The sequence below is a fragment of the Xyrauchen texanus genome, chromosome 19 (genome assembly GCF_025860055.1).
Source record: "Xyrauchen texanus isolate HMW12.3.18 chromosome 19, RBS_HiC_50CHRs, whole genome shotgun sequence".
Lineage (NCBI taxonomy): Eukaryota > Metazoa > Chordata > Actinopteri > Cypriniformes > Catostomidae > Xyrauchen > Xyrauchen texanus.
Window position 1 is genome coordinate 5,180,403 of NC_068294.1, and position 22,159 is coordinate 5,202,561.

The 22,159-nt window shown below is 40.4% G+C and overlaps 1 protein-coding gene across 1 annotated transcript in view; it reads right to left on the reverse strand.

Annotated features, from left to right (window-relative positions):
* LOC127659869 (gamma-aminobutyric acid receptor subunit alpha-4-like) overlaps window positions 1-22,159 on the reverse strand; it is a 74,672-nt gene that overhangs the window by 35,680 nt on the left and 16,833 nt on the right. Inside the window, exons 4-5 of the mRNA XM_052149829.1 lie at window positions 12,702-12,922; window positions 9,238-9,320 (exon numbers count right to left, since the gene is read on the reverse strand). Of these exons, the coding sequence (XP_052005789.1) occupies window positions 9,238-9,320; window positions 12,702-12,922 (304 nt within the window). The remainder of the gene's footprint in view (window positions 1-9,237; window positions 9,321-12,701; window positions 12,923-22,159) is intronic.

Consider the following 22,159-nt stretch of genomic DNA (forward strand, 5'->3'; position numbering starts at 1 on the left):
ACCGCTTCAGAAGCAGGTGAAAACCTGGCCAGCAGGAGCCATCTCTGCTCTTCAGGACTGTTTTGAGTGTACTGACTGGCACATGTTCAGGGAGGCTGCAACATATGGCGATTCTACCAACTTGGAGGAATACACAGCATCAGTGACCAGCTACATCAGCAAGTGCATTGATGATGTCACTTTCTCAAGACCATCACCACACGCTCCAACCAGAAGCCGTGGATGACTGCGGAGGTGCGCACGCTGCTGAGGTCCGAGACTCCGCCTTCAGAGCAGGCGATAAGGCAGCCCTAAGAACAGCTAGGGCCAAACTGTCACGGGCAATCAGAGAGGCAAAGCGCTGCGCCCAGAGAATCCACAGTCACTTCCAGGACAGTGGTGACACGCGGCGCATGTGGCAGGGCATCCAGGCCACCACCAACTACAGGACAACATCAGTTGCCTGTGACAAAGATGCCTCCCTTCCAGATGCGCTGAGCGACTTCTACGCTCGGTTTGAAGTGCAGAACGGCGTGATGGCGAGGAAGTCCACCCCTCCTCCCAGCGACCAGGTGCTCTGTCTTACCACGGCTGATGTGAGGAAAACTCTACGTAGAGTCAACCCACGGAAGGCTGCTGGACCAGACAACATTCCTGGCAGAGTGCTCAGAGGATGTGCAGACCAGCTAGCAGATGTTCTTACCGACATCTTCAACATCTCTCTGAGCAGCGCCGTCGTTCCAACGTGCTTCAAGGCCACCACCATCATCCCCATGCCAAAGAAGTCTTCAGTGTCCTGCCTCAGCGACTACCGTCCCGTCGCACTTACACCCATCATCATGAAGTGCTTGAGAGGCTCGTCATGAGGCAGATTAAGACCCAGCTGCCCCCTTACTAGACCCACTGCAGTTTGCGTGTCGTTCAAACCGTTCAGCGGACGATGCCATCACCACAACCCTCCATCTGGCCCTCACCCACCTAGACAATAAGGACTCATACGTTCGAATGCTGTTCATAGATTTCAGCTCAGCATTCAACACAATCATTCCCCAGCACCTGATTGGAAAGCTGAACCTGCTGGGCCTGGACACCTCCCTCTGCAACTGGATCCTGGACTTCCTGACTGGGAGACCTCAGTCAGTCCGGATCGGGAACAGCATCTCCACCACCACCACACTGAGCACTGGGGCCCCCAGGGCTGTGTGCTCAGTCCACTGTTGTTCACTCTGCTGACTCACGACTGTGCAGCAATGCACAGCTCGAATCACATCATCAAGTTCGCCGATGACCACGACCGTGGTGGGTCTCATCAGCAAGAACAACGAGTCAGCATACAGAGAGGAGGTGCAGCGGCTGACGAACTGTTGTAGAGCCAACAACCTGTCCCTGAATGTCGACAAAACAAAAGAGATGGTTGTTGACTTTAGGAGAGCACAAGGTGAACACACTCCGCTGAACATCGACGGCTCCTCTGTGGAGATCGTCAAGAGCACCAAATTCCTTGGTGTTCACCTGGCGGAGAACCTCACCTGGTCCCTCAACACCAGCTCTATCACCAAGAAAGCCCAGCAGCGTCTCTACTTTCTTCGAAGGCTGAGGAAAGCACATCTACCAACCCCCATCCTCACTACATTCTATAGAGGGACTATTGAGAGCATCCTGAGCAGCTGCATCACTGCCTGGTTTGGGACTTGCACCGTTTCGGACCACAAAGCCCTGCAGAGGATAGTGAGGACAGCTGAGAAGATCATTGGGGTCTCTCTTCCCTCCATCAAAGACATTTACAAAAAACACTGTATCCATAAAGCAACCAGCATTGTGGACGACCCCACACACCCCTCACACAAACTCTTTACCCTCCTCCCGTCTGGCAAGAGGTACCGAAGCATTCGGGCCCTCACGGCCAGACTGTGTAACAGCTTCTTCCCCAAGCCATCAGACTTCTCAATACTCAGAGACTGGTTTGACACACACGTGTCCTGAGTTGCACTTTAATAACTGTCACTTTATAACTGTCTGCTACCTCAATAACTGCTATGTGCATAGAACATTATCTCATAGTATGTTATGTTTACATTTTTAGAAACTGTCATCTTTTTGCACTACTGAGTACTGGTCGGCGCTGCACTGTCTATTGTCCTGTTCATTGTCAGTAATTTGTTGTACTGTCCTGTACTTTTTGCACATGTTTGCACGTGCACTTTATATAGGTATATATAGGTAGTTTATATAGGTATTTTATTTCGTTGTGTAGTCTCATGTGGTCCTATGTTGGTCCTTTGTTGTTTTTATGTAGCACCATGGTCCTGGAGGAACGTTGTCTCGTTTTGCTGTGTACTGTACTAACTGTATATGGTTGAAACGACAATAAAAACCACTTGACTTGACTTGAATTCCCTTTGTTCATGGTTTGGGTATTTCAGGAAATGTGACACATTGTTCATGGTTCTCTGTAGTCAGACGATTCCACAGTTTACTGTGTGTAGTTTATATCAGGTAATTGCAATTTTAATTTCTTATGTTTTGATAAAATGTTTAAATTTGACTTATTATTGTCTAATTGGATTGATGAATATATTATTTCACCTGGATAATAAATTGTTACATTTTAATTTATTCTGATTTACTCTGAAACTATTGTCTTTAGTAGATTACATTAAGTCCATGTTTCCGCAAATGCTCGACCAGGTTAGTAGCGGACTGAAGCTCAGTTCTGAGTGGAGCATGGGGCACACCGACTGAGACTTTAGAGCTCCCACTAACTAATTGGCATTATTTCTAGTGTACTTAGAGTGTACAGGCTCGATAGGGAATTTCTGTTTAGAACAACATAAAGTGTCGACCAAGCCTGTACATAGGAAACTATGGCATGATCATATAAAGCTATTTTAACTTGGTATGTTAGTCTATTTTGTAAATTTAGTGGTTGTGACCTCTGGGTAGAAATGTTACTCTAATAATGTTTACTATCTAAGGGGACTAAACAAAATACTTGTAGATAAAAGGGCAAGCATGAGCAGCCATCTAATTAGTATTTAGTCAAATGCTGTTTTAATGACCAATACTGGCGTATTTGTGACCGTGAGATCCGCGTACACGGCCGGCACGAGACTCTCTAAGCGACAGGAATCCGAATGAATGAGTACAATATAAAATAGAGTTAAATACAATGATTCAATGTTAAATCAAATTTAATAATAATAACTATGATTAGAACATTAATATATCCTTAGAAACTTTTCTAATTGGAATCAGATAAAATAAACGAGGATCATAAAACACCTTCAGCCACGTCATTGGATAACATCCTTGGACCAATAACTGGACCCTCATACATGCTATAGAAACTGTGGGCATTGGGAGTTGGTAGCGAGGCAGCTGACTAGGTTTTGGAACAGACCATTGATCATTTTCAATTACATAGAACTAATTTTAGCTATACTTTTCAGAATATAATCAGCATTTATCTTGCCTTGACCACCAATTTGGTTTTATTTTTTACCATGAAGGATACATCCTGCCTTAGAATTTGACTCAGCATAGGTATATTTGGAGGCAGCATAACTATTCTGAATAAGTTGGAACAGTCTTCACGTCAGGAATGTGCATATGATGCCTTAAAATACTGCAGCCACAGGGAGCTCGCTAGGTTTTGAAAACAGCAAAACATTATAAATGATATGTTTACATTTTCTGAAGAAAGCTTGAGTGGTGCTGCTATTACAATAGCTGTTGTTGCTATGCAGTTGCTAATATGTTCTGGGTGGTTGCGAAGACATTCCTATGTTGTTGCTACAGTAAAGTGTTCTCGGTGGTTTGCTGGGTGTTCATATGTGTTTGCTAATGTAATGTTTGTAGAGATAAAGGATGAGAAAACATTGATCTAAATGAAAGCTTTTAATTATAAACTCAATGAAACACAAGAATCACTAGAAATGTGAAAAACACCATATAAATTGGAGTGCAACACAAACCACTACATCCAAGAAGGTCAAGAACCAACAAAGACAAGGAGAACATGAGGGACTAACTGGGTAAATGAGACACACCAGGGAGCAATCAAGGGAAACATAGAGAACAGAGACAAGACATGATCCTAAAACACAGGCAAGACAACAGGAGAGCACTGGGGATCCAGCAGACAGCTGAGAGACCAAGGTGGACCAGTTGAGGCAACAGGAGACCACTGGGGAGCTGGCAGATGTCCAGGAGACCAGGGCATACCCGATGAAGCAACAGGAGGCCACTGTGGATCAGTAGGATGAGCTGGTGTTGGCGGGGCACAGAGGCAGAGGTCAAGGCACTAGATGACACAGAGGGCGAGGTCTGGGCAGCCGGTGACTCAGAGGGCAAGGTCTGGGTGGCCAGTGACTCAGAGAGTGGGACCACCTATGTTGAGACCACCGGGACCACTGAAGCTGGGACAACCGAGGCTGGGACGACTGATGCTGGGACCTATGAGGTTGAGACCACCATGACTGAGACACCCTGAGGCTGAGACCACTGAGAATAGGTCCACAGAGGGAAGAAGTGTAGGAGCCTCCATCAATCTCTGGCGAGAGGGTGTTGGTTACCTCCTCGGGAAAGAGAACGGTAGATACTGTAGTGGGAGTACTGTCATACCCCACAGTGTAAGAATCCAGAAAAGGTCCTTTAAAATAATATCTCCCCAGTCCACATAGCTTGCCAGCGCACAGAACCACTCTGTGTACTCCTCAATTAAGTTGTTATCTTGCCTGATATAAAAGGTTTTAAAGCTGCTAGATCCATTGTGGGTGGTCAGTTCTTCTGTAATGTTTGTAGAGGTGAAATATGAGAAAACACATATCTAAATGCAGGCTTTTAAATATAAACTAAAAAGAAACACAAGGTTCATTAGAAACGTGAGTAGCAAAATATATACAGGAGCACAAAACAAACCACTACATCCAAGAAGGACAAGAACCATAAAGACATGGAAAATATGAAGGCAGTATATTCACACAGACTAACTATGTAAACTCATCAGGGAGCAATCAAGGGAAACAGAGACAAGACAACAGCCTAAAACATGGCTTTAAAATAAAAGTCCTTAACAAAAGTCCAAGGACAAACCATTACAGCTATAATGTTCTGAGTGTTATTTTACTGTCTTGTTATAACAACATCCATTTAACTTATGTTTAGTATTTATGTCATTTCTAATAAATTGTATAATGTTTCGGAGTATCTACTTTTCATTTTAATTAAATGAAACTTTTTAATTAAATTAAAGGTGCACTTGGTAATTTTGTCCTCGTTAAAAAAAGTTTACTGCAATTTTTTTTTTACATGAGATAAAGGCTCCTGTCATATTAGTAACCTTATAAAAGCTGTTTTATTTTACATTGAGAAGTGGTGACCCCTTGTACGGACTGCCATGTTATGATCACATGACCAGTTGAAAACTACTGGCTTAATCTCAGTAACCACCCTGTTATTGGACACTTTCACTCTTAGATTAAATGAATCATCGCTGACTGTGAAGTGAATTTGTACAAATTCACTTGGCCTCTGTAATGGAAAAGAGTTTGATTTTGAAATATGCTGCAAGTCCAATATTACACAATCAAAAAAGTTACTGAGTGCGCCTTTAAATGAATTAAAAGTGGTTAAAAACGTGCATGATCTCAATGCTGCAATTTGTTAGGTTGGCACTACTTTAATTGTACTTAAACCTTTAATGGTGCAATTGAAAAAACTATGGTTTATTTTCAAAGGGTTTAATTATTTTATAGTATGGGTGGTTGCTAGGGCATTCCTATGTGGTTGCTAGGGTATTCTGTGTTGTTGCTTCTGTGATTTTCATGAAACCTGTCAGGAAAAAGTCCTGGTCCTATTTTATTATTATTATTAGGTCCCAAGCACTGTAAGTGCGGGTGCTATTATTTTCCCAAGGATTAATATTAACATTCTTCTTTTCGAGGTTTCAGGGGCTTTTGGGTCCATTAACATGCTCAAAAAACACCTGAAAATCTGCACACATATCCAAATTGTCGGCCATTAGAGCTTGGCAAAAGTTCACATGGAAAAGCTCTCTGCCGGCCCCTTGAACATTTGATTTTTGGGAGGCTCTGTAGCACACGCCTTTTCACCATAAGTCACCAAATTTGTACACATATAGATCTCATTAAGCTGGACAACTTTCACCCTCATAGTCATAGGCTCTGTCCAACTGGAATTCTGCCATTTTGCATTGTTTGAAATATGCATGCTCTGGAATTTGAAATACTCCTTGGGGATTTATTTGACAGGCAACAAACGTGGGCAACATCATTCTAAGAGATTGACGATGCTAAATTGCGAACAGATTTTTGATATTTCAAACAGTGTTGCCATGGCGAGGCAATAAATTAATGCCGAAATTTAGATTTATATTTGATATTGGGGGCTGATCACATAGATATGACTATTGTGTTGCACGGCCATAGTGTCACCACTGGCAGCAGGAAGTGTGGCACTTTTTACAGACTTTGGAATAGCACTCTGAACTGCTTCAAAAAAAATTCTAATAATTTCAAGACAGTACAGATTTAAAATTATTAATGGATTTTTGATATCTTAACTACTGTGGCAATGCATTAAACACTATTATTCCTTTTTTTAGATACTTTGCATGCTTGCATTTTTATGATCTTTTGCACACTCAACAGAATCGTCGGCCATTTGGGCTGGGCAAATGTTCATTCACGGGCGTGTAGAGGAGTCTCTGATAATAATACTTATAATATGAGGGGTAATATGTGTTTAAGTGTCCTGAAAATAATGTCACAATAAAACAAAATATCTAAATGGACCTAAATGTAAGCCTCATTTCCTTCACGCAAAGGTATATACTCTATATATATATATATTAGGGCAGACAAATGATTAAAATATTAAATCACGATTAATATCGTGATTTTTTGTAGTTAATTGCGATTAATCGCAATATCTTTAGAAACACGGGTGGACAAAATTTGCTTCATCCAGATGTATTTTTCAGTCATCCACCTTTCAGTCTCACTAACAGAGTTGAACAAACAGAAAATTAACACAACACAACTCAATTCAAATTATGTAAGTGTATTATGACAGGATTTATTTGCATCTTTTTATGGAGTTTTGACAGACATAATCTTTCCAGGAGTACAATGGAATTAAATAGCTCCTATTTACAATTGACAACTCTGTGCAAAATACATCCTTTTAGAACTAAATTTAGACCTCGGTAACAATTGTAACTGGTGGGATTAAATGGGCTAACAGTGCAGATTACCTGCAGGGTTCCAGCAATGTCTCCAAATTCTTGCATTGGCTATCAAACAGAGACACTGTGACAAAATCTTGGAGATAGCAGCAGGGTTTCAGTTAGCCAGTATTCAGTACCGCCGCTCCCTATATTCATATTCCGAAGTCTGCGTAGGGCACCAACTCCCAAGGGTGGCACCAGAAACTCCACCGGCTGACTTTACTGCCACGTTATACGTTATTCAAGGACCTGGTAGCAGTCAAGGAACACAGATGATCACCACACCCTAACACTTTCACCTCGCACTTGCACCACACATTGCAACTTTCGCCTCACTTTATGTACCATGCCTCATGTTACAAAGTTCTGAGCTCTATCTGTGCTTTCTGGGCATGTTCATTCTACTGCTGTGCTACATTGATAAAATGCTTGCTGCAGGTATCAGCATAATATCTCCCACCATCTTTTTTCCTGACAGTCAGTGCATGTGACATTAGCGGATATATATATATATATATATATAGCACCACCAAGCCTCTATTATATTTTGGTCTCTATATACATGTCTTGGGTTCCTCCTTCAATATAAGTCTATAAGATTTTTTTGGCCCATTTTTATCATATGCCAGGTGAAATTCGTAAGTCTGATCGCTCAGAAAATGAAAAGCACACCTCTCCTCAGTAAGCTCCTCATTTTTAGCTATTATTTTTGTCTTTAGCATAAGGGTTTATGGTTTGTTAACATTCCTAACCACACGTATAAGCAATAGTAATAGTGATTCCTTAGCAAACATCACTAATAAATGGACACAGGGGGAAGAGATCAACCAAGTGAGACAAAGAAAACTGTGTCAGAACAGAAAGGAAAGAGGTTAAAATGAAAACGAGAGCTGTCCCGGGGCAGAAGGGAAAACTGTGGTGACCTTCTCGGCACTACAGGGGACAAACAATGCTCTGTCTAGATCCTTCCCCCTCAAGACATGAGAAAGGACACGTATGAGAAGACAATGAATAGAGAGAGAGACACAGAGAGAGTGATCCGTCAGCACATTAATGCACCAATCACTAAAAAACCACAACACTGTGAACGTCCTCCATCACAATGTCACAATCTACCAGCAGAAGCTTTCTGAACTGATTATATCTTCAGGTCTCCCATCAGCCTCCATAAAAGAGCCCTCCCCACCTGCCCCATACTTCCATTTGAGATTAGACTCTATTTTCATTCTTTTCCTGTACTTTCTTTTTGTGTTTTCATTTTCATTTTTGCTGACCGACTGGCGTGAACAATCCTGCTGATATGGAGATTCTTTGTTCAGTTTTTATAATATGAAACAGCTCTGTATTTACAAAACCTTAGGGAAAAGTAATTTCTCCTCGTAGAGAGGTTTCTGAGATCTGAGATACTGTGGTTAAATTAAACTTGTAGTTTGACATTTTGTTTGCCAATATATATGACAAAAATAAATCTATGGGTGAATATTCTAAATAGTGAAGTCACTTTCGCACACATTATTGCAATGCAGCAACCTGCAACTTATTAGCTTTTCATTCGCAATTCAATGTGCTGTGATTATTTAAATTAATCTGGTCTCATAGAATTACATTCCAATACTGTACCTACATTTTTGATCAATTATTTTCATGTGGTTTGTTGCACATATTGTGGCAGGTAAAATAAACACTAGAGGCACTACAACAACGACTAATATTCATGGTTGCACAAATCATGTAATTTTAGCTCTTCTAACAAAATTAGTTCCAAACAAAGCCAAAGCAGGATTAATCCCAAAACACAGATTGGCAGCCAGTCTGGAATGCCACAAACACCAACAAGCAGACTCATACAAACAGTGAACCATCCCAATGATGTTATACTAAATATCACACTAAATGTCATTTTCCAGTCTTTTCTCTCACCAAAATAAGGCATTAAATCATTCTTAGTTTTGTGGGTGAAATCTGGTTAAGACTCTTAAAAATAAGCATAGAAAAAGAATAATCCTCACAGCTGCCGAATTTAAGTGGGCAGGAGTGGCCATCCATTGGAAAATCGACGAGTCTCATTGGGCATTCAGCACTTATTGTCAACCTGTGGAAAAAAATAAAACACATCCACAAATTAAAAAAATAACAATGAGGACTTGATGTGCACCAATGCTCACTGTGATTTGGATAACACTAATTTGAATAACAGTTCTATACATAAACATAGTCCTAACCCAGTCCCTACCCCTAACCATAATCTACCCCTACAGGTTGATAGAAATGGTGTATAAGACCCTAACCCAGCATTAACTCTTAATCCAACCCTGCAATCTGATTGGCTGATAGGAATATTGTTCCAGGACCAACAAGGATGACCACCAAGTAAAACATGCTCCAGGAATAACATTCTTTTTAACTGGAACAACATTCCAATTATCTAATCGGATATAGGAGTTAAGAAAGTGTAATAATAGGGTCAAGGGGTCAGTGTTTGGTTGGTAAGCTTCGGCAGTTAGCCCCTGCTGGTCGATACAGTGATTACACCATGTGGCTACCAAAAAGTAGATTTGTATAATGACAAACAAAGATGGCAACAAGCAAGTCTCAGAATTCCAGGGCTGCAAGCACCAGTTTAGCAACTGCCATTGAGAATGGGAATGTTAACGGACAGCAGGGGTGGAAAAAGTACTGAAAATCATCCTCTAGTAAAAGTACTGTTAATTCTCAAAATCTTTTATGTGAGTAGAGTATGAGTACTTGTCCGAAAAACTACTAAAAAGGATAGTTCACCCAAAAATGAAAAATCAGTCATTGTTTACTCACCTCTGTGTGGTTATAACCCTAGGAGGGAGAAATTGCGAAAACATTTTGCACTCGGTGATGTCATACAATGGCATTTTATGGTGACCACCTCTTCAAGCTTAAAAAAAAAACACAAAAGCATAATTCAGAAGTCTGATAAATTATTCTATGAGACTCATGATTGTTATGAAAGCATACAATAAGGTTTAGTGAGAAACAAACCAAAATATAATGTATTATTTAGTGAAAATCTTCACTGACTGTTGATCTCTGTGCATGTTCATGGAAGGGCATGAGAGCAACATTTCAAGCAGCACCCTCGACATTGGTTTTTCCAAGTGAAAACTTGTTTGTTTATCTAAAAACTGGTCCTACAAAGTGATAGCGACAACAGAACAAAATAGAGAATAGAACTTACTAAACATGTCTGAATGGTTTGTGCCAAGCCTTATTTTTTTTGTATAGTTTTTGACCAGTGCCAGTTCACAGCGGACTGAGTTAAACGCACAATGCTGAAAATAGAAAACAAGCAATCGATAGAATATGCCATCACTCGTCACTGCTTGTTAGGACAAAACCTCTGATTTCCATAGAAAATATTACTTTTTATCGTGTGCCATTTGCTGTCAGATTAGGAAACAGTGTGACTGTGGCTGCCTGTATCCTCCTCTAGGTTTCTGTTTGATTTCCGAGTACAAAGTCTCGGCATATAAATGCATCAATACTTTGACTACAAACTCTTCAGGCATGTTTAGTAAGTTCAGTTCTGTGGTTTGTGTGCAGCTGTGTTGTGTTCTGTTGTCACTATTGCTGTGGAGGACCTGATTTTAGATTTAAAAAAAATTGTTTTATGCTTGATAGCCCCAATGTCGCGAGGGGTCTTCGTGAACTGTTGCTCTCATGCCCTATCATGAACGTACACAGGAGATCAACATTCAGTGAAAATTTTCACAAAATAATACATTCAATTTTGATTTGTTTCTCACCAAACCTTATCATATATTTTCATAACAATCATAAGTCTCATGGAATAATTTATTAGACTTCTGAACTATACTTATGCGTTCTTTTGAGGCTTGAAGATGTAGTCACCATAAACTGCCATTGTATGACATCATTGAGCACACATTTTTTTCACAATTTCTCTCTTTGCGTTAAGAAAAAGTGAGAAAGTCGTATAGGGTTATAACAACACAGGAGTGAGTGAGTGAACAATTGCTGAATTTTCATTTTTGGGTGAACTAATCATTTAAAAAAGATTAAAAATTTGCTAATTTAAAAGTACTCATGAGTAGTGTGTAGTGAGTTGCGAATGCTTAGCCCCCTTTTAATAAACACAGTACACTGCTATGTAAAACCATAGCATACATACTGTAATTCACATTCTCTTTTATGGCTGTTGGTCAGAAAGAATGAAAAATATAGCTATTCTCCAACAGTATTATTTTTGACTACCGACTTTTAAATATACAATGGCCTTTTTTTGCACCTCTGTCTTTTAAAGCTGTTTATTTCCAATATGCATTCATCAAACTGCTTTAATTTGGATGGATGTTTTCTCTGTAATATATATATATATATATATTAAGTAAATGTCACATTCACTCACTGAGCACTTTATTGGGAACACTATGGTCCAAATAAAGATCCCGATATGGTCTTCTGCTGTTGTAGCCCATCTGCCTTAATGTTCGAGGTGTTGAGCATTCTGAGATGCTATTCTGCTCACTACAATTGTACAGAGTGGTTATCTGAGTTGCCGTAGCCTTTCTGTCAGCTCGAACCAGTCTGGCTGTTCTCCGTTGACCTCTCTCATCAACAAGGTAGTTTCTATCCACAGAACTGCTGCTCACTGGATGTTTTTTGTTTTTGGCACCATTCTGAGTAAAATCTATAGACTGTTGTACGTGAAAATTCCAGGAGATCAGCAGTTACAGAAATACTCGAACCAAAATTCATGCCATGGTCAAAATCACTGAGATAATTTTTTCCCTCATTCTGATGGTTGATGTGAACATTAACTGAACCTCCTGACCCGTATATGAATATTTTTATGTACTGAACTGCTGCCACATGATTGGCTAATTAGACAATTGCATGAACAAATAGGTGTACAGGTTCACCTAATAATGTACTCAGTGAGTGTAACTTTTCTATGATAAACTCATAGATGCATAGAATAGTATCTGCTTACAAATGTTTTTTTTTTAATAAAATGGAGACATTATTTACATAGATAAAAAAGTTATTTTCAATACACTGATCACCATTTTAAATTGCGATGTATGAAAAAATCATTAAAATCAGTTCATATGTAGGGCCTAAATTACCCTTATTGTCAGCTATGCAAGTTATTTTTACGCATAAACATTAATTATGCGTAGAATTTAACATCTGTTAGAAAGAGCAGAAAAAGACTATCACATGGCATGTGGCATCCCACGTGCTAGAAGGAGTATAGCGTATAAGCAGTTTACAATTCAAAACATAGCCCATCCACTTTGGATCAGGTGGCATGAAAACCGGATTGAACATAGCAACACAGCATCAGCAATCAGGAACGTTGCTCTAGGACCAACAAAATATACCTGTCAAAATCATGGTCAATCACCACGCCTGCCATAGACATTTATTCTCTTTTACGTGTGAATCCCACTTAGGATTGGATGGGTGTGTGTGGTACCTCATGGTGTACAGGATGGTTCCATTCTTCATAATTCGGAAGAGTCTGTTGGGTGCCGTCATGTTGTGAGCCACAGATCTTTTGCCATTCCTGAAGAAAGTGTCAGGGGTCCAGACTTTAGTCACCATCAGGTTATTTAGTCGTAGGATCTCCACCGGACCATCATACTGCAACCGTTTGTCCACCCATGTTTGCCTGAAGAACACATCCATGGTGTACTCCTGAAAGAGAACACAGATATGGAGGTGTTGTTCACAGTCCTGACTGTGTCATGACTGAAAAATATACATGGAGAAGTACACAGTAAACAGGTAACGTCAATCTCTCAGTTCAAAAAGCAGACAAAACCATTTCTCTTACATCCTGTCTACCCCAGATGCAAGAAGCACGGCACAGCAAAAGCTAAACTCTAATTATAATCAATGTTTTGGCGACTGTGAACAGCCATTTTGCGCTGGTGCTACTCCCAGGGGCCCCCTGATAACTTTGCATTGCATCTTATTTCAACCCTTAAAAAAATGTATTTGTCCAATTAAAAGTGATTAGTATTAATAACATCAATAACATAAAAAATTAAATATTTCCATTAGAAACACAATCCCAACTCACTAAAGTTACATTCAAATATTGTAATGTACATATACTGTATATATATATATATATATATATATATATATATATATATATATATATATATATATATATTTGAATGTCATTTTAGTGAGTTGGGACATTGTTTCTAATGGAAATGTTGAATTTGTAACAGGTTTTTTTTTATGTATGGTGTGGTGTGCCACTATAGAAGCTAAGTACACCTTCAAGGTGGAGGGGGACAGCTGCCCCGCCAACTTATCCTGCAGGAAGGATAGCAAAGTCCGACTGCACTTTGGGGGTCTTCACCTCGGGAAGAACACCAACTCGCAAGCACACGCCACTTCAGGGCATACAGCTACCTCTTGGAGGGAGCCCTGTCCTTATTGATCGTGTTTACCACTCTGGCCGGTAGATTAGTCTTCTACGTCCCATCCAGGAACTAGACATGGAGGTTCCAGAGGTCTGTGCATGGGTGTCAGATGGTGACCAGTCCCTGAGAGAGGAGGTCCTCCCTCAGGGGAATTTGCCAGGGAGGTGCTGTCGCGAGGAGCGTGAGGTCTGAGAACCAAGTCTGGGTGGGCCAGTACAACGCCACAAGTGTGACTTGTTCCTCGTACTCCCTGACCACGCACAGGGTCTGTGCAAGTAGGCTCACTGGGGGAACGCGTATTTGCACAGCCCACAGGGCCAGCTGTGTGCCAGTGCATCTGTCCTGAGGCGGGCTCTTGTCAGGGTATACCAGAGCGGGTAGTGTGAGGATTCTCGGGAAGCAAGCAGGTCTACCTGTGCTTTGCCAAATCGACTCAAATTCTGCTGGACCACCTGGGGGTGGAGTCTCCACTCTCCCCTGAGCGTCACCTGCCTCAACAGCGCATCCGCTTTGGCGTTGAGGCTGCCCGGGATGTGAGTGGCCCTGAGTCGCTGACCCCCAGAGATGTGCAGCCTGAGTTGCTGCTGACTGTAGAGGAGGAGATGGCGGGCGAGTTGCGACATGCAATGAGAAAGTAAGCCATCTTGGTGATTTATATACGCTACTGATGCTGTGTTGTCCATCCGGATCAATGGCAACAGCCTCCACAGGGCGAGCAGTACAGCCAACAACACGAGGCAGTTGATGTGCTAACACAGCCATGGTCCTGTCCAGGAGCCAGTGGCTGCGTGCCTGTTACAGACGGCGCCTAAGCCTAACTTGGAGGCATCTGTTGTAACCACGACGCACCTTGACACTTGCTGTAGGAGGACTCCTGTCTGCAGAAATGTAGGTTCTGTCCAAGGGCGGAACAAGTGGCGCCATGCCAATCTCGGGACTCGAATCCGAAGCCAGTGCTGAAGCGGTCTCATATGCATCAACCCGAGAGGTGTGACCGCCGCCGAGGATGCCATATGCCCCAGGAGCCTCTGAAGTGTTTCAGTAGAACAGCTGTCCTCTGCCTCAATGACTTCAGGCAGTTCAGCACAGACTGCGCGTCCTCTCTTGTGAGGCGCACTATCACGGAGACAAAGTCTAACTCAATGCAGAGAAAACAGATGCTCTGAACAGGGGCAAGCTTGCTCTTTTTCCAGTTGACCCAAAGCCCTAGACAGCTGAGGTGCGTGAGCACCAGGTCCCTGTGTGCACACAGCAACTCTCAAGTGTGCTAGAATCAGCCAGTCATCGAGGTAGTTGAGTATGCAGACGCCCACTTCCCTTAACGTGGCAAAAGCTGCCTCTACGACCTTCGTGAAGACACGAGGGGACAGCGACATGCGGAAGGGGAAGAGTGGGTGTAGTGTGGCCAGGCACGCAAAGGCAGGGGAACTGTAACCGTAGGCCGGCCTCGTACCCATAGGTAGAAAGTCCGGTGCAGGGGACGGCGAGCAGCTGCTTGCGAGCAGCTGCTTTTATACCTGTATGTCCAGAGGAGTGGCATGCAAATTCCACTCGCCAATTTTCATTGGCCTTTTCTCAAAGATCTGAGATGAGCTCCTCAAGAGTGACCCCTAGTGTAACTACATCAACACAATGTCGAGTGAGTGACATAGGGTACTGCTTAGTTGGAGTAATCAGTAATGGCACACATTATGTTTTCTCGTCTTGTCCTCGTCAGCGCTGTTTAGAATGTCAGTGCTGTCTTGCCTTACAAGATGTTTAACATTCAGCATACTGTTTCAAAGTAGAAAATTCTTAATTTTATTCAGGTTTTGGGGTCTATGCCATGCTGTTTAGTGCTCCACACGATCTAGTCAAGCCTGGTTTATGACGTATCCAGTGCGACGATGAGTCACGCCGCATGCGTTAAAGATGGGAAGCGCATTTAGCATATAAAAAAGGCTTTTTGGATAAACCACTGAAAGTCTTAAGGGGGATGCCAATCATCAAACTTACTAGATCATTGTTTATTATTATTAAGAAAGAGCAGTCTTTAGCTAACCAATGCAAAGTGACCATTTATAACAAAATCATGCAGAATAATTATTGGGGTTCTACTGGGCCCCTTGCCTGTCTAGGGCCCTTAGAATCGTCCTAAACTTCCCCCTCGTTACAGTCCCTCTGGCTACTGGCAACAAGACATATAAGAGGTTTAGAACATTCACTTCGAAGTGTTGAGTGTAGACAGCCTCAAGCCATTGAGCCGCGAAAGTTAATGGGTTGACTAATATCAATTAAAGATGTAATCAGTCGTTTTTTTCCACACTAAAAAAGTTGAACTCCTAAAGACATGAATTGTAATTTTGCAATATGTGTAGGAAATCAAGAAAACTCACATTAAAATGAAGACTCATGTAATATTAGTAACCTAATAAAAGCTGTTTTATTTTACATGGAGGGGTCCACACATGGGAGCTGCCAGGTTAGAATCACATGACCAGCTGAATACTTCTCGTAATGTCCTGTTATTTGACACTTTCACTTACTGAATAAAGTAATCATGACTGATGTGAATACTACAGTTCTACAATGGCATCTGAAAATGAAAACTATTGATTTTAAATGATGCTGCATCCAAGCCGCTAGGTGTCAGTGTAAGTCCAAGATGACACAAAGACAAAAGTTACTGGGTGTACCTTTCATTATGCTTAATGATGCTACATTTTTCAGAGATGTTTAGTGTTATCACAATTCAGAGGCATTTTCATGTTTAATGAAAGTGGGTTGAAAAATTTTACAAATACACTGTGTGTTCAAAATATAATTCAATTGTGGTCATTTTTAATTTGTGGCCATTTTTAGGGCCCAAAATCTGAATGTTCGAAGGCCCATTTGTTCTTCTAAAGGTTATTATTATTAGGGCCCAACCACCTGAAATTGCAAGGACCTATTGTTCTTCTAAATATTCTTCTTATTATGATTCCACTTTTCAATGTTTTCGATCAATTTTGAGCTACAGTCACCAAACTTCGGATAGATCTCATCAAGCCGGACAACTTTCATGCTGACAGTCATAAGCTCTGCCCAAAAGGAAGTTGGCCATTTTGGATTGTTTGAAAAATGCATGCTCTGGAATTCGAAACACTCCTCAGAGGAATTTCATGTTACAGGTACCAAATGAGGGTGACATCATGCCAAGACATTGAAGATACTAAATTGCAAACGCAGTTTTGATATGTCGAAGAGTGTTGCCATGGCGATGTGATAAAATAATGTAAAAAAATTGGAATAAGGAAATATCTCATATCTTCTGCATGCATGGTGAGATTTACAGTAAAATTGAGCCAAATGTTTGTCCTTGCAGGCTGATCACATTGTTGTGGCTATTGTGGTTCACAGCCGTAGCGCCACCAATTGGCTTAAGGAAGTGTGTCACTTTTAACAGATTTTGAAATATCCCTATTATGTTAACCTGAATTGCTTCAAAGAAATTTGAATAATGTCAAGTTAGTGCAGATTTTAATTTCTGAAGGGATTCTTGATATCTTAAATACTGTTGCCATGGCAATGCATTAAATGTCATCATTCCTTTTTTGTGTATATTCACATGTTTTGAGGTATTTGGCATGCTTGAATTTTCAAGTTTATTGTTAATAAACATATTTCTTATTTTTTATATAAATAAAATATAATAACAATATCAACTGAAATGTAAAAATACTAGAAAGTCATGCCCTATTTCTAACCCAGTTCTGAGTGTCAATTACAATAAATGTCCAATAGAGATAAGCCAAGCTCCATGAATAATTCCCAAAACAACACTGGGAAGATTTGTCATGTCGTGTCAGAAGGGATCCCTCTTTCGTACATTATGTATATGAAGTATGTGTAACTACGTTCTTCAGTTAACTATATTTCTCAGTTAATTTGTTAAACATCTCCAGCTCTTGAGTTGGAGTTTCTGTTTCATCTGATCTGTGTATGTTTTGATTGCTGATCCGGTGCTGGAATGTGTTATTTTGAATTTATGATAAATGTTTTTTGTAGCAGTAATCAGTTTTGTTTAGTGTCAGCAGTTTATTTCTACAGCTCACGCTCTTTTCCAGGAAATAGAAAAGAAAAATATATCCCCCATTGTGATTGCCTTCTCTGCCGTATTGTTCGTGTGTATGTAGAGTGTGAGTTTTGTTCTTATCTCTCTCTCTTAATTGCTCTCAGGTGTGGGGTAACCAGGTGAGCTGATTGTTAATGGGGGGCACTGGCATGCAGTGTGTTTCCTTCCTATATAAACTGAGTGGCTGGGTTGTGCAGTGGGTGTTCGTGAGCTGTGCCAACTTGGTCACCGATGCTCTCGTGCAAATTCCTGCTACTGGAGTGGAGAGTTTGTGTTTGTCGCTGTGTGACCTTTTTTTTTTTTAAATATGAAATGGTCAATAAATGTGTCTGTGTTTTTCCGCTACTCTCGTCTCCCTGAATCTTTTATTGCATTTTATTTTTAAAGTGTAACACCCATCCACTGACATATTTTTTAAAAAAAATCCACTGACATATTTTCAAAAAATATTTTAGCCTATTTTTAAGATGTATCCATTTCAATTGAATAACAAATTTCCATCTAATTGAATTGCCTAATCTTTAACTAAATAAAATGTAAAAATCTTACAAAATGCAAGTTTTATTAATTACATTTTCTTCAAGACTATTCAATTCAATTAGATGGAAATTTGTCATTCAATTGAAATGGATACATCTTAAAAATAGGCTAAAATATTTTTTTGAGTGTACAGATGCAATCTTGGTTTATTACAATAACAATTTTTATTTGGGTGAATTAGTAACCAGAACCTCTAAAAACTAGACACAAAAAGAAACCACTAGACAAATCAGTCAGGTTATTGATTAAATTGCTGATATATGTGTAATTAAATTACCATATAATGTGAAATCTCTATTTGAGTGATTGAATAGGTCATTAAGAACGAGTGTTTATCAAAATAGGTGATTTTAAATAATCTCTTACTGTGCATAAACTACTTTCATTTTCAATAATTAATTTTGCAGCACTGCCACCCAAAGTACAGATTTCTTACCGTACGTTCACACCAGAGGCGGCGAGAGCGTCAAATCGACTGGAAGTCATTAATTTTCATGTGAAGTGACAGCCAGCGTCTCTCAGCGGCGAGAAGCGGCGCGGCGAGTCTTGGGCGGCGTGGGCATCAGATGGAAGTTCAAGTGCAGTCAACATTATGGTAATGAGCTTTGACATTGTTCGGCGGCAACCTATTGGAATATAGAAGTGCTCCGCTCTAGCGAAGTCTAGAGAACACAACCGTGTAAACTTTGGTTCCCACCAAACATTCGTTCCCAAGATAAAATGGAGGAGAAACTAATTATTGCCGTGACGGGTTTCCCTGTAATATATGACCAAGACCACAGTTATTATTACAAATGTATTTTATTTTGATAACAAACAACTATAATTTTAATTACTTTCTGCCATCGATCGATTAATTATTTTCACATTTTAAAGAGTACATGAGGATATACGCTACTTGTGATAGGTCGGCAAAAAGTACATGGTCGACATGTCTGGATGTTTAAATTGCGGCCCCATTAAATATAGTTCACAAAACAAAGCATTCTGAACAAACGTTGCCACCTATTTCAACTACGTCAGAGCGTCCACGAGCGTCCTTGAGCGTCGAAGGCAGGGCAGCCAGAGCGAATTTTGACGCTCTCGCCGTTTCTGGTGTGAACGTACAGTTAGAGTGTATCATATTTTTGGAACTAACTTTATGCTAATGTTCTCTTTCAAATGGCTTATTCCAGCTGTTACAAAGATGATATACAGGATTTTATTAGAAGAATAACATTGGATATGCATACACTCTCCATCCATGTGTACAATTTAAAAAAAAACATTGTCCTGCATAATGTGAAGTTTATTCCAGATTGCCAGTTTTATGTCAAGCTAAGGAACATTTAGAATTTGTTGACGTGTTTAATAGACAATGTATTGGTACATTGTAATGTATTGATATTTAAAAAATATATATTTTGGTTACAATGTGGTTCCTGTTTAAATGCAGTTGTATTGCAAATTCATGGATATTTATAATTTGATTGTGACTCCAATTAATGAAGTAGTAATTGTTGCAAAGAAGCTAGGTAACTTAATCCATAAGATCTACGCATGGGCACTTGCTTTGGTGTTGCCACACCTTATAGTATATAATACATAGTACAAATATATGAACTCTAATTGTATTTGTTCCTATATGGACATACATCAGATTTAAATATAAGAAAATGTAAATATTGTAGATGGATGTTATAGTTTGCTATTGTGGGGCTGTGGCTCAGGTGGTAGAGTGGGTTGTCCACTAATCACAGGGTTGGTGGTTTGATTCCCGGCCAACATGACTCCATGTGCCGAAGTGTCCTTGGGGAAGACACCGAACCTGAAGTGTGTGAATGGGTGAATGAGACTTAGTGTAAAACGCTTGGAATACCGCTAAGGTTAAAAAGGTGCTATATAGGTGCAGATTATTTACAGATTTATTGCACATCTATTTTAACCTTAGATACACTTTCTTTTTTACTGCACTGTAATTTGATGACCAAACTTTCATTGTGGCAATGTATTTGATTATGTTGTGACACCCGGAAAAGTGAAATTCCTATATTCGTACAGACCAAGTGTGCCGCACAAGCCCTCAAATTTGAAGCCAAAACGTCTCGATCGCCCCACGGTGACTGGTCCTAGTATAGGTCATAAACCCCGCCTCCCCATGTTATTCAACGGGACGTGAGACCAACTAAACAATTAAATTACACTTCACATATCTTTTTTCCAAAGATATTTTCTGTCATTTATTGTAGTTTCTATCACGCTGATGTCATTTCAAGTGTTTGTTTTCAAAATAAGTTTGTTTTTAGTTATTTGATGCTATAAAAACAGTGCTGTGACATCATGATTGACAGCTGTGATTGACAGGTTCTCTGAGCGAAGTAGTCACTGAAGCACCAACTGACTTTTTTTCGGGATCTTCGGAGGACTGAGGAGATTGGAGCTTTAAATTTAATATCTACATTTCTATAATTAATTATTTCACACCGTCATAAGTCAAAAGTCAAAAGTACAGGGGCATGTCCTTGCGATTGATTCAGCGAGAGCGAGGGCGGGGCCTTGATTTCACGGCTTTACTTCCTGCTCACTGCTGTGCAGGTCTGGTCCCGGAATCGCAACTGCGCAGACTCAAGTCCCAAGATGTCAGCGCCATATCGGGACACTGGCGGCTTCAGTTCTCACCAATGGAAAAGAGCGAAGGTGCATCGTCCATCTTTTTTTACAGTCTATGGTATAGACACACCGTAACTTTGGACTGGTGCCAGTCTGTAATTACGACACTGTGGCAACACCGAGGAACAATAGTTCGAAGTATGTGTAACTACGTTCTTCAGTTAACTGTGTTTATCAAAAGAATAACAAAGGTCTGTTTATGATGGCTAGCAAAATAAAAACATTTGTATCTTAGAAATAATAGCTTGTATTCGGGAGCAGTGAAGTCACTCTCCACCCCATGTGGTCAAAACGCTCCGAACCGGTGTCGTTCGTTTGTGCTGATGTGTGCTGTTAAAAGAAACATCATAACAAATGCCATTCTTTGTATTTAACAAAGATGGATTTTGGGAGCCGTGAAATAATTTATCAGAAAATGTAGTTTTTTCAACAAGTGAACAGTCACAGTATTCAGCTCTGAATACATTTATTAGTTTTAATTCTGCTAGAAGCTGGCACGACTTGTGTTGACGGTGTTTGTATAATTGCATAGTCCTATATATTAGCTAATATTCAAACTGAATTGAAATTTCAAAACAATCCTAAAAAATGCAGCAAATTGCATAGCTGAATTTGATGCTGCTTTTCTCAAAATTTTGCAATTTTGTAATTCCAGCTAACCAAATTACGTGGCCATTTCCTAACTACACTGTAATTTGATGACCAAACTTTAGTTGTAGAAATGTAACTGTTTACGTTGTGGCAACCAGAAAAGTTAAATTCCTGTATACGTTACCACAACGTAACTTTGGAGCAGTGCCAGTCCATCATGACAACATTGTGGCAAGGTCGTGGTTCAATAGTGTCACGGGCGGTACAAAGGACCCAAAAGCAGAGATGGTGGTGGCGTAGTGGACCAAAGCACATAACTGGTAATCAGAAGGTCGCTGGTTCGATCCCCACAGCCACCACCATTGTGTCCTTGAGCAAGACACTTAATCCAAGTTGCTCCGGGGGGATTGTCCCTGTAATAAGTGCACTGTAAGTCGCTTTGGATAAAAGTGTCTGCAAAATGCATAAAATATAGCAGAGATGTGATAAGACGCACATGGCGCCGGCTGAAGAAGGCTGAAATCCAGACAGCCACAATGGGCTAGTGAAGAGCATGTTCTTATAAGTGTGTTCTTTGTGGAAGTCAGAAACAATCCGAAGAGTGTCCCTTGAAGCTGGTTT